The 12,912-nt window shown below is 34.6% G+C and overlaps 1 protein-coding gene across 14 annotated transcripts in view; it reads right to left on the reverse strand.

Moving 5' to 3' along the window:
- Nucleotides 1-12,912, reverse strand: part of R3HDM1 (R3H domain containing 1) — a 167,569-nt gene that overhangs the window by 73,254 nt on the left and 81,403 nt on the right. For 11 of the 14 annotated variants that reach the window (XM_006048201.4, XM_044935977.2, XM_025277047.3 and 8 more), the window contains 3 exons: nucleotides 5,470-5,511; nucleotides 4,931-5,020; nucleotides 924-1,038 (listed from right to left, as the gene is read on the reverse strand). In XM_006048201.4, the coding sequence (XP_006048263.2) occupies nucleotides 924-1,038; nucleotides 4,931-5,020; nucleotides 5,470-5,511 (247 nt within the window). The remainder of the gene's footprint in view (nucleotides 1-923; nucleotides 1,039-4,930; nucleotides 5,021-5,469; nucleotides 5,512-12,912) is intronic. The other 3 variants (XM_025277052.3, XM_006048205.4, XM_025277031.3) reach the window with 2 other exon arrangements.

Here is a 12,912-nt window from a genome sequence, read left to right on the forward strand (position 1 = left end):
AAATGAGATGCCCCACAATGAAAACTGACGAAGTAGGAAAATGGAATTTATGATGAATTCAGATGACCACAACTTTGCTACTCCTATATAATGAACATGGATTTATGTAACTGCATGTTTATATACCTTCTTAAAAAGAAAATTTCTCTCATACGTGCCACTTTACTCTGAATTCTTAAAGATCCTTTTATATACTCACCACAATTCTATTTAAAAATGACTCATTTAACAACAACAACAAAAAAACTGATTCAGACAGCAAACTGAGTCTGCTTAGTTCAGTTGCAAATATAAGGAGTTAATAATTTGGAGATATGCAGGAACTTTAGCTCTGAAAGAGTATCATAAAAAATTTGCTTTCAAAAAAAAATTTTTTTTTTTTTACAAATATTCACATTTCTTCTCCTTAAATGTAATATCCTTATGCTGTTTATAAAACTGGGCAACATAACTGTGTCTATAAGTGTAAAAAGCATTTTTATAGGCTTGTAATGATATATGATAAAGTCCTTTAAAATTCACTCTGAAAGATAAACATCTTGGGTTTCCAAGAATATTCTTACTGCATACTAAACATTTTGGCATTAGTTCTTTGTATCGTAAGGAATTAAAAATACATCTTTTTAATGGAATCAGCATTTAAATTATAGTGATTCCATTATTTTGATACAAAAATAGAAAGACCAATAATGATCATGAGTTATCTTCCTTGGTGACTTTGACATGAGATGCAGTTTTTTGGCTAAATTATCTGATGTTCAGAACTGTGTCATGCCATTTTGCCCAGAACTACATCATCCCTTCAGTCTGTTCTGGATTACTTTTATTAGAAATATACTATATAAAAATTATTCAAGGGGTAAAGGGTGGATTAATGGTGAAATAAAACCTTTGTTTAAAAAATACAGAAATAAATTGCAAACCTCTTGATAACATTTTTCTGGGCAACTTATCACTGGCTTTTTCTTTTTCTGCTTCATCTTTTGAGGGCTTCTCCTCTTTTTCAAATGATTGTGTTAACTGGATCTGAATTTTCTCCTGTTGGAAGGTAAAATCAGTTATTAAGTGAAAATATAAAAGTGATTCGGTTAATACCCCACATTTGTATTGCTGATTAACAAAACTGCATGAAGGAAAAAAAAGGTTTTTATTTTATCCAACCAGATTCTTCAAGCAAGAAAATACAGTAGCTTTACCATGTTAATCAAACTCTTGATAAAAAAATGTTAAAATTAATTTTTTGAGCTGAATATATCAGTTGAAACATATCCATTGAAAATATCAATTAAAAATTATCTTAGAGAAAATAAATGTTTTTTATAATAGTTTCAATGAATCTACTTAAAACACTTGGAGGATCAGAACAAAGGTCTTTTTAACCTATTTTTGCAATGGAGATACCTTATCAAACAAAAGTATGATAATTATCATCAATCATGACAATAGGAACATATGAGTGTCAGGTTAACACTTACCAAAAACTAATTTTCTTAAGTATCCACTTTAAATTCATATTCCTTCATTTTCTTATCATATAAAACTGTAAGTAAAAACTTCAAAACCAAATCCCAACTTTGATTATTTCCTGTTTGAGTCTACTATCACTGTTCCTCTTCTAAGTGCCACAAAGTTGTTTTAGAAAGATTTCAGACAAGATTGATTCCCTTAGTGATATGTAACATTTACTTGTAAAGTAACCATTGTCTAAGACTGAAAAGGAGAACTAATTTTACATTTTTAAAACAATGTCATTACATGCAATTTCAGAACAGAAAGGAATTACCAGAAATACAGCTGAAATAGGTTAAAAATCACATGGCTTTGATTATTCAGGCAAAGTTATAAAGACAGACAGACAAACTTCCAGAACATTTCTACTAAAGATAAAGGTGTAGCCTATCTAGATGTAGGCTAAGTTGCTGTATACAGTTGTTCTTTAGTGATGGGAAATATTAGTAAATGACTTCGCTTTTCTGGGTGACGGTTGGTGATGGCAGTAGGCACAGTAAGTCAATACTGAAAGGATATAAATTTCAAGATTCTAAAACTTGCAGCCACCATGATTTCTATTAAACATTTTTCTCCCCATATATATATACATATATTTTAAAAATAGTATTTGGCAGAAGAGTTTCAGATCTAATACATATACATATGTATATATGTATCCCTCCCCATTGGGTTTCTGACTGCTATTTTTATCTTTTCTCAGTTCTGATTCCTATTTCATCTTAGTTCAAAGTTGTGCTCAGAATATAGGACAAAAGTGAGGCACCGGCAAATTCCACTAAAATGACAAAACATCTTCTTTATGCCCTCCTTTGTCTTATTTACCAAACCTCATGCGTTAATCAACTTCATGTATTCGTCAGTCATTTTTCTCATTATGACTCACTTTCTAGTCTACTTTCCTTATATTTTTAACTTAAAAATGAATCCCAGAACTGTTTCAGAAGTAGAATATTTAGAAGTTTCCCTGACTATAACTTCTATCCTGTTACTCAAGGATAATCTATGAAATCAATGTTGGAAGAAAAGATTGCACATTTAGACAGATATTAAACTATTTTATCAAGGTGAACTGTATTTAAAAATCTAGTAGATATAATGTATCTAGGCTTGTCTTCAGTTAGTACTGAGGCCTTGTTTTCAGTAGCAAATAAACAAGACATATTTTAATTTTAAAAGCCTAAGCCCTTATACATAAACTCTCTTGACTACAAATAACTGAAATGATAGCACTATCTCCATGGGCAGCCATAATTCCTTTACTCTTCACTCTGTCACTAACATCAGTTATTGAGGTCATTTCCTTCTCATAAGCTCTCATCAGACTCAAGTGACATCTCTTTTTTAATTGCCTCTCAACCTTTCAAATAATGAGTTTTATTCCAGATTAATTCCTCAAAAATCACATTCTGAATCAAGCGTTATTAGCTGGAAAGTGTCTGCTGTCAAGGATTAGATGCTAGTATATTTTATGAGAAATAATTTATTTTTCAATTCCCATTTAGGTGCAATTTAGTTAACTCAACGCTTGGAAAAAGACTTTCTATTAAAAAGAGTATCTTTTGTTCAGAGAAGGTAATAAGAGGTTGTTATCCCAAAAGAAAAATTTAACTGTATCCAAGAAAAATTGAGAAATAATATATTATGTGGAACAGCTGAATTTTGGTATAACCAGCTTATTCATTATGCATATGCTGCAAGTCAGCTTTTTTTTAATAATATATACATCAATATACAACATATTCTCCTCATACTAATTTATTTCTTACATAAATTTTCACTAGACAAATTTATGTAGTACTATAAGAACCCCCACCTCCCTTCTACCTCCTATAATAATTTTCAGATAGGTGAAATGTACCACATCAAACCAAAGATCATGTTTGTTACAGTTTTTCTCAAAAAGAAGACACTTTTTCTGGATTAACAGTCTTATGAATGTCTGACTCTTCTCGTTTCCTCAATCTCCTTGGACAAGTTATTCTATGGAGCTGATGGTGTAACATTTTGGTCAACAAAATGAAGAAATTAATTTTCAAAAAAACCCCATTACACTGCCTACTGCTCAACCGTGAACAGGTATATTTGTTACTCTGATATGTACAAAAGAACTTGTAAAACTGCTTTTTAAAACTTTTTAAAACACAATTGTATTGAATTTTTTTCAGAGTGTATAAATAACTCTTCAGCCTCATCAACAAGCATGCAAAAGCCAAGTTAACATCTGAAAATGTTCTCCAGGCAACCGTTCTTAGTAAAATATTTTGAGCATATTTCTATTTTTTTGGAAGTTTATTTTTTATTGCTTAAAAACATCTGTTTTTATAGAATACATAACAACTATCTTCTATTTATATAAGATTTTAAATATAAATCAAAAGTAAATTTTGATCCCTATGTTCCTTGACACTTTGTCAATAATCTATTAAAAAATCTTCTTATACAAAATAAAAGCACATAGTGCTTTTTAAAAACATAACACATTCTAAACATGTGACAACTACCTTCAGTATTTATAGTATATGTTTGATGGCATCGTCTTCTACATCAAGGCAGAGCATCAACAGTCTCTGCTTGAATCAACAAACATACAACTGGCATTAAAAAAAGGGGGTATACAATCTGTCATAGCTCTTTTTTCTCTTTCTCCTTTATTCAATCATCTCTCTCAACCAAAATATTGCCTCAATTCTTTGGAAACTAATTGTTAGGATACAGGGGGACTTCGGGTTATTTAAACTCTTAAAGCAGAACAAGCCACAAACAGCCAAAGTTGTCACACTAATAAACATCGTTAAGGGGGTCCAAAAATAATTATATGTAAATGTACAAGTGTAACATAAGACAAAGATCAATCTGTAGCTAAGATTAATAGAAAAGTAAAGTCATAGCATTAAAAAAATATATAAAAAGCAAAAAACTGAACTATTTGTTGAGCCTCAGTAGTTCTATACTTTATAAACAATGGAATAAGAAATATTAGACAACTATTAGAGCCAAGCTATTATGAAGACTGGCTTCACCATGCATTCAGGTTAAGCATAATGATACATATCAAGCAGAAGTCTTGGGTAGTCTCCACTTCACACTCAAGAGGTGTTTGACAAATTTTTAAAAGCCAAAATCAAAAGGGAAAATTTCCTCGCAATTACATTAACTGGAAGTACTACTGAAATATAACTTTTCCATAATAACTTAAAATTCCCCTGAAGCCATATTCTCAGTTAACTATAAGCCTTAGACTTACTGGTAGTTTACTCAGTAAAAACATATACAACACATGTACATGCACATACAACTTTTATTTAACATTATGAAAAAATATTCTCTAGGAAGCAGGCTTTTCCATTGTATCTGTGAATAATAATTGTTTTGCTTTGTTTATTGCTTTGGTGGTGTTTTTTTTTTTTTTTTTTTTTACCTGGTTCTCCTGTGATATCTCTGCTGTAGGGGGTGGTGGAGATTCTTCACACACTGCAAGGCTCCGAACTAGCTTTAACTTTGAGCTTGACTGAAGAAAAGTATTTAAAATTAACGCTACATTTCATAAATCTAGGGCTAGAGTTTAAGTTTCTTTATAATAGTTTCTGCTGTGTATAGATGTAGGTGAAATGTGCAAGTTAAATATATCATTAAATACCATTAAAACTCTTTGTTATGAGGGAAAACAATAACTGCAGTTTTAAAAATAATAGCAATAGCAAGAATGGGAGTAACTTCAATCTCAAAACCCAAAGAATGATGAGAGCCATTTTCTCTACAGATAAAGAACCATTAAAGATATAAAAGCAATGCACAAAAGCGACTAGGCAAGACAAAAACCCCAAATAAAACAAAATAAGCTTTCTGCCCCAAACGAAATGTGACAAAACTAAACTGAATGCAGCGCTGTATGAAAACAAAGATTCATCAAGCATGAGGGAAGGCCCTTGGCATGCCAGCACAAAATATTTACTATACCTTAGACCTTTTTCCTGTCTGTCCAAATGACTGCAATGGCCGCTGAATACACAAGAAAGATTTGCATTAAATTTCATATTGAAACAGAAAAATTGTTTCTTAGTTCATAATCCTAAACCACAGAGAAACTAACTGCACAAAGAACAGAAAATGAGGAAATCAGAGCTGGTTTCAAGTAAAGAAATATTGATTCCTCCCAAAAGCACACTTATAGAAGATTTTCTAAAATCCTTCTGTGAGTTGGCCATGTTCTTTAAATGAGCAAACAGCCAAAATTTCTGTGTTGGCTGAGCTAAACTGAATTATAAGGTAATGTCTTAGTAGCAAAATAAAATACACATTGTTTGTATTCTGTAACATATTACACTTTAGTGAAAGTTGGGGGGGGGACCCACAAGAAACCTTGAGGAATTTTAAGTAGCTGTGCCTAGCAAAGTTCCAAACTTATGATACTGAAGACAATGTTTCAAATGTTCATTGAATCAGAGTACCGCCACTTCTCTACTGAGCCTTTTTAGCACTGTACTTCACTGTGCTAAAAGCCAAAATCAAAAGGGCAAATTTCATTGCAATTACATTAACTGGAAGTACTACTTAAATACAACTTTTCCATAATAACTTAAAAATTCCCCTGAAGCCATATTCTTGGTTAACTATATGATCTCTAAGTTTTTCCAGAGAGAAATCACTGCACCAAGCCTTAGACTTATTGGTAGTGTTGGTTGTACTTCACAGTACAACCCCAGTTTATCAGTCGGAATCCTATTTGTTTGGTCAAGGGTAAGAGAATGAAGTAGAAATGAAGAAAAGTGAGCAAAGTTCCAATATGCATGTTCAGCTTAACCATCAGATCATCAATCACACAACTGGGGAACCCGCTCGGGTGAGTGGCTCTGGTCTGTGATACCAGGCTTTGGCCTGAGAAAACAGCTGAAGGGCTTGTGAACTGGACTCTGGAAGATTTTCTTTGCTTCCATCTCCTTCTAATCTACCTCTCTAACCCCAAACCCAAACAGTACAAGGCTTAGGTATCTATCACTTAAACTCATTAAAACCAAGGAGCCAGTTTGATACCAGTCATAAAACAACATCTTTAATACCTAGATTAGTATGCTTCACATATGAAAAAAAGCCACCATTTCATTCCAGAATCCAAAAAGGCCTTCCTTGTAGAACCAGCAGAAACAATAATCTATAGCACCAGTGTGGTCTGTCTCCCATTTTGAAGTCAAAGTTCTTGAAATAAGAAGCACTGTACTCTTGGGATTTTGACCCTGGATTTATTCAACAGTAAAAATCAGCAGTACCAACAACAAAAGAAAAACGGAAGAAAAAAAAAGAAATGACTTTGTTTCTTCAAGAGAAGAAATGGTACGGAGGCACGCACAAATGCACCCGACAGCACTGGCTAAGAGGACTCATGTTGGTTCTGTCTTCTGTTTACTCACTTCTTCAATTTATTTAAGAGGGTTTCTGTTACCACTACACATGGACTTAGAAGAGGCTATGGGCTGGCTGAATGGATACAAAAACAAGACCCCTACATATGTTGTCTACAAGAGACCCACCTCAAAACAGGGGACACATACAGACTGAAAGTGAAGGGCTGGAAAAAGATTTTCCATGCAAATAGGGACCAAAAGAAAGCAGGAGTAGCAATACTCATATCAGATAAAATAGACTTTAAAACAAAGACTGTGAAAAGAGACAAAGATGGTCTCTACATAATGATCAAAGGATCAATCCAAGAAGAAGATATAACAATTATAAATATATATGCACCCAACATGGGAGCACCGCAGTATGTAAGACAAATGCTAACAAGTATGAAAGGAGAAATTAACAACAACACAATAATAGTGGGAGACTTTAATACCCCACTCACACCTATGGATAGATCAACTAAACAGAAAATTAACAAGGAAACACAAACTTTAAACAATACAATAGACCAGTTAGACCTAATTGATATCTATAGGACATTTCATCCCAAAACAATGAATTTCACCTTTTTTTCAAGCGCACATGGAACCTTCTCCAGGATAGATCACATCCTGGGCCATAAAGCTAGCCTTCGTAAATTCAAAAAAGTAGAAATCATTCCAAGCATCTTTTCTTACCACAATGCAGTAAGATTAGATCTCAATTACAGGAGAAAAACTATTAAAAATTCCAACATATGGAGGCTGAACAACACGCTGCTGAATAACCAAAAAATCACAGAAGAAATCAAAAAAGAAATCAAAATTTGCATAAAAACGAATGAAAATGAAAACACAACAACCCAAAACCTGTGGGACACGGTAAAAGCAGTCCTAAGGGGAAAGTTCATAGCAATACAGGCACACCTCAAGAAACAAGAAAAAAGTCAAATAAATAACCTAACTCTACACCTAAAGCAACTAGAAAAGGAAGAAATGAAGAACCCCAGGGTTAGTAGAAGGAAAGAAATCTTAAAACTTAGAGCAGAAATAAATGCAAAAGAAACAAAAGAGATCATAGCAAAAATCAACAAAACCAAAAGCTGGTTTTTTGAAAGGATAAATAAAATTGACAAACTATTAGCCAGACTCATCAAGAAACAAAGGGAGAAAAATCAAATCAATAAAATTAGAAATGAAAATGGAGAGATCACAACAGACAACACAGAAATACAAAGGATCATAAGAGAGCACTATCAACAATTATATGCCAATAAAATGGACAACGTGGAAGAAATGGACAAATTCTTAGAAAAGTACAACTTTCCAAAACTCGATCAGGAAGAAATAGAAAATCTTAACAGACCCATCACAAGCACGGAAATGGAAACTGTAATCAAAAATCTTCCAGCAAACAAAAGCCCAGGTCCAGACGGCTTCACAGCTGAATTCTACCAAAAATTTAGAGAAGAGCTAACACCTATCCTGCTCAAACTCTTCCAGAAAATTGCAGAGGATGGTAAACTTCCAAACTCATTCTATGAGGCCACCATCACCCTAATACCAAAACCTGACAAAGATGCCACAAAAAAAGAAAACTACAGGCCAATATCACTGATGAACATAGATGCAAAAATCCTTAACAAAATTCTAGCAATCAGAATCCAACAACACATTAAAAAGATCATACACCATGACCAAGTGGGCTTTATCCCAGGGATGCAAGGATTCTTCAATATCCGCAAATCAATCAATGTAATACCCCACATTAACAAATTGAAAAATAAGAACCATATGATTATCTCAATAGATGCAGAGAAAGCCTTTGACAAAATTCAACATCCATTTATGATAAAAACTCTCCAGAAAGCAGGAATAGAAGGAACATACCTCAACATAATAAAAGCTATATATGACAAACCCACAGCAAACATTATCCTCAATGGTGAAAAATTGAAAGCATTTCCTCTAAAGTCAGGAACAAGACAAGGGTGCCCACTTTCACCATTACTATTCAACATAGTTTTGGAAGTTTTGGCCACAGCAATCAGAGCAGAAAAAGAAATAAAAGGAATCCAAATTGGAAAAGAAGAAGTAAAGCTCTCACTCTTTGCAGATGACATGATCCTCTACATAGAAAACCCTAAAGACTCCACCAGAAAATTACTAGAACTAATCAATGACTACAGTAAAGTTGCAGGATATAAAATCAACACACAGAAATCCCTTGCATTCCTATACAATAATAATGAGAAAACAGAAAGAGAAATTAAGGAAACAATTCCATTCACCATTGCAATGGAAAGAATAAAATACTTAGGAATATATCTACCTAAAGAAACTAAAGACCTATATATAGAAAACTATAAAACACTGGTGAAAGAAGTCAAAGAGGACACTAACAGATGGAGAAATATACCATGTTCATGGATTGGAAGAATCAATATAGTGAAAAGGAGTATACTACCCAAAGCAATCTATAGATTCAATGCAATCCCTATCAAGCTACCAACAGCATTCTTCACAGAGCTAGAACAAATAATTTCACAATTTGTATGGAAATACAAAAAACCTCGAATAGCCAAAGCGATCTTGAGAAAGAAGAATGGAACTGGAGGAATCAACCTACCTGACTTCAGGCTCTACTACAAAGCCACAGTTATCAAGACAGTATGGTACTGGCACAAAGACAGAAATATAGATCAATGGAACAAAATAGAAAGCCCAGAGATAAATCCACGCACAATATGGACACCTTATCTTTGACAAAGGAGGCAAGAATATACAATGGATTAAAGACAATCTCTTTAACAAGTGGTGCTGGGAAATCTGGTAAACCACTTGTACAAGAATGAAACACTTTCTAACACCATACACAAAAATAAACTCAAAATGGATTAAAGATCTCAACGTAAGACCAGAAACTATAAAACTCCTAGAGGAGAACATAGGCAAAACACTCTCTGACATACATCACAGCAGGATCCTCTATGACCCACCTCCCAGAATATTGGAAATAAAAGCAAAAATAAACAAATGGGACCTAATTAACCTTAAAAGCTTCTGCACATCAAAGGAAACTATTAGCAAGGTGAAAAGACAGCCTTCAGAATGGGAGAAGATAATAGCAAATGAAGCAACTGACAAACAACTAATCTCGAGAATATACAAGCAACTCCTACAGCTCAACTCCAGAAAAATAAATGACCCAATCAAAAAATGGGCCAAAGAACTAAATAGACATTTCTCCAAAGAAGACATACAGATGGCTAACAAACACATGAAAAGATGCTCAACATCACTCATTATCAGAGAAATGCAAATCAAAACCACTGTGAGGTACCATTTCACACCAGTCAGAATGGCTGCGATCCAAATGTCTACAAGTAATAAATGCTGGAGAGGGTGTGGAGAAAAGGGAACCCTCTTACACTGTTGGTGGGAATGCAAACTAGTACAGCCACTATGGAGAACAGTGTGGAGATTCCTTAAAAAACTGGAAATAGAACTGCCTTATGATCCAGCAATCCCTCTGCTGGGCATACACACTGAGGAAACCAGAAGGGAAAGAGACACATGTACCCCAATGTTCATCGCAGCACTGTTTATAATAGCCAGGACATGGAAGCAAGCTAGATGTCCATCAGCAGATGAATGGATAAGAAAGCTGTGGTACATATACACAATGGAGTATTACTCAGCCATTAAAAAGAATACATTTGAATCAGTTCTAATGAGGTGGATGAAACTGGAGCCTATTATACAGAGTGAAGTAAGCCAGAAAGAAAAACACCAATACAGTATACTAACACATATATATGGAATTTAGGAAGATGGTAACAATAACCCTGTGTACGAGACAGCAAAAGAGACACTGATGTATAGAACAGTCTTATGAACTCTGTGAGAGAGGGAGAGGGTGGGAAGATTTGGGAGAATGGCATTGAAACATGTAAAATATCATGCACGAAACGAGTTGCCAGTCCAGGTTCGATGCACGATACTGGATGCTTGGGGCTGGTGCACTGGGACGACCCAGAGGGATGGAATGGGGAGGGAGGAGGGTTCAGGATGGGGAACACATGTATACCTGTGGTGGATTCATTTTGATATTTGGCAAAACTAATACAATTATGTAAAGTTTAAAAATAAAATAAAATTAAAAAAAATAAATAAAAGAGGCTATGTTACATAAAGTAAGGGTTTACAGAAAAAAACAGGAGAAAAATCAATAGATGAATATGAGCAAAATACACATGACTAAATAAGCTCTAAGGAAAACAATTTATGATTTATTTCAGTCTTCTGATTTAATCCCTTACAGTTCTAAACTAAGTATCAATGGCACATCACTTTCTCTTAAAATTTTATTTTTTAATGAAAAAAATCATTAACTGGCAAGTAAAAACTGCATTCATATGCTGGACTGGATTCAAATTTCTAGTTTTGCTTATGAGTAGGTGATCCTAGTCAAGTTATGTCAGTTTACTTCCCTTGTATAAAAGTTCACACTACTTGTATTAATTCTCAAAGTTCTTGAAAAAGTTCAGTAAAATGATAGATTTAAAAAATGAGGGACTTCCCTGGTGGTCTAGTGGTTAGGACTCCACTCCCAATGCAGGGGACCCCGTTTGATCCCTGGTCAGGGAACTAAATTGCACACGCTGCAAGTAAGACCTGGTGCAACCAAATAAATATAAAAAAATATTTTTAAAAAAGAAAAAAGAAAAGGGCTCTGGGGAGGTTGTACACTGTCCCTATAGTAATGGCTTAGAATTTTCATAGATTTACGCATGCTAATTTAACCGTCTCCGTTTTAACTCATAAGAGCTCTTTGATGAAGGAAGATTAAACCACAGAGAGGTAAAATTATCTCAATGTGACTTAACATGTTCTAAGTTCCTGCTACATGCCAGACTCTGTGCCACACAGTAGGCTTATAAAGATGAATAAGACACAGATGTTGGTCTTACAGTCCAGGATCTTACTTACTGAGCCTTACAGTCCAGGATCAGTGTTACTGAATAGTCAAACAGAACCCAAGATCTTCAGAATCTTAGTCCCGTGCACTTTATATCACACCTATAAACAAAACCTTCTTGTAAGTCAAATACTATTTGTGATTGACAGAATTCTCAAGATAGCCTTCTAACATTTCCCTCCTCTGGTAAATTAATGAAATGCTAATCTAAATAAGGTTGTGAAAGAATTTTGCATATGTAATTAAAGTACCAAGTCAGTTGCTCTTAAGATAGAGATAATTCAGCTGGGTCTCACCCAAACAAGCAAGCCCTTTAAAATTTCTTTGGTTGGGAGGGAGGCGGCAGGCCAGATTCAAAGGGTGAGAAGGACCTGACACTGCACTGCTGGCTTTGAAGACAGAGGGGACAGAAGAGGGCTACAGGCAGCCTCCAGGGGCACAGAGTGGCCTGTGGCCAAAAGTCAGCCAGGAAACACGGACCTCAGACCTCCAGCTGCCAAACACTAAGGCGCTGCTGTTGTTGGTATGAGCGTGAACACAAACTCTTCTCCAGAGTCTTCAGATTAAGGGCCCCCAGCCTGGCCAACACCTCTGCTTTTAGCCTTGAGAAACCCTAAGCAGAGAACTCAGTTGAGCTCAACCGAACTCCCAACTTACATAACTATGAGTTGACAACTGGACATTGTTTTAATCCTCTAAGTTTGTGGTGGTATGTTATGCAGCAATAGAAAGCTACTACATAAGTAAAGCATAAACTGCCAAAGTGGCATTATTCAATAAAAATCACTTATTTCATATCAAATGACAAAAGATCCTAATTACATAATAAATACCAGAAAATCTGCCACATACATACATGCAAACACAACAGAGAAAAGAAGTTTGGTTTTAAATAAGAATGAATTATTTCTAAAGTGGATTTTATTATTTAAAGCATGCCTTTCACTTTTCCACCCCCATTCCGCTCCACCCCTCCACCTCCCATGTGGCCTATATATATTTGCATTTTAGCTCAGCCCAAGCCAAGTCTCCTTCTCATTT

The sequence above is a fragment of the Bubalus bubalis genome, chromosome 2 (assembly GCF_019923935.1).
Source record: "Bubalus bubalis isolate 160015118507 breed Murrah chromosome 2, NDDB_SH_1, whole genome shotgun sequence".
In the NCBI taxonomy this organism is placed as follows: domain Eukaryota; kingdom Metazoa; phylum Chordata; class Mammalia; order Artiodactyla; family Bovidae; genus Bubalus; species Bubalus bubalis.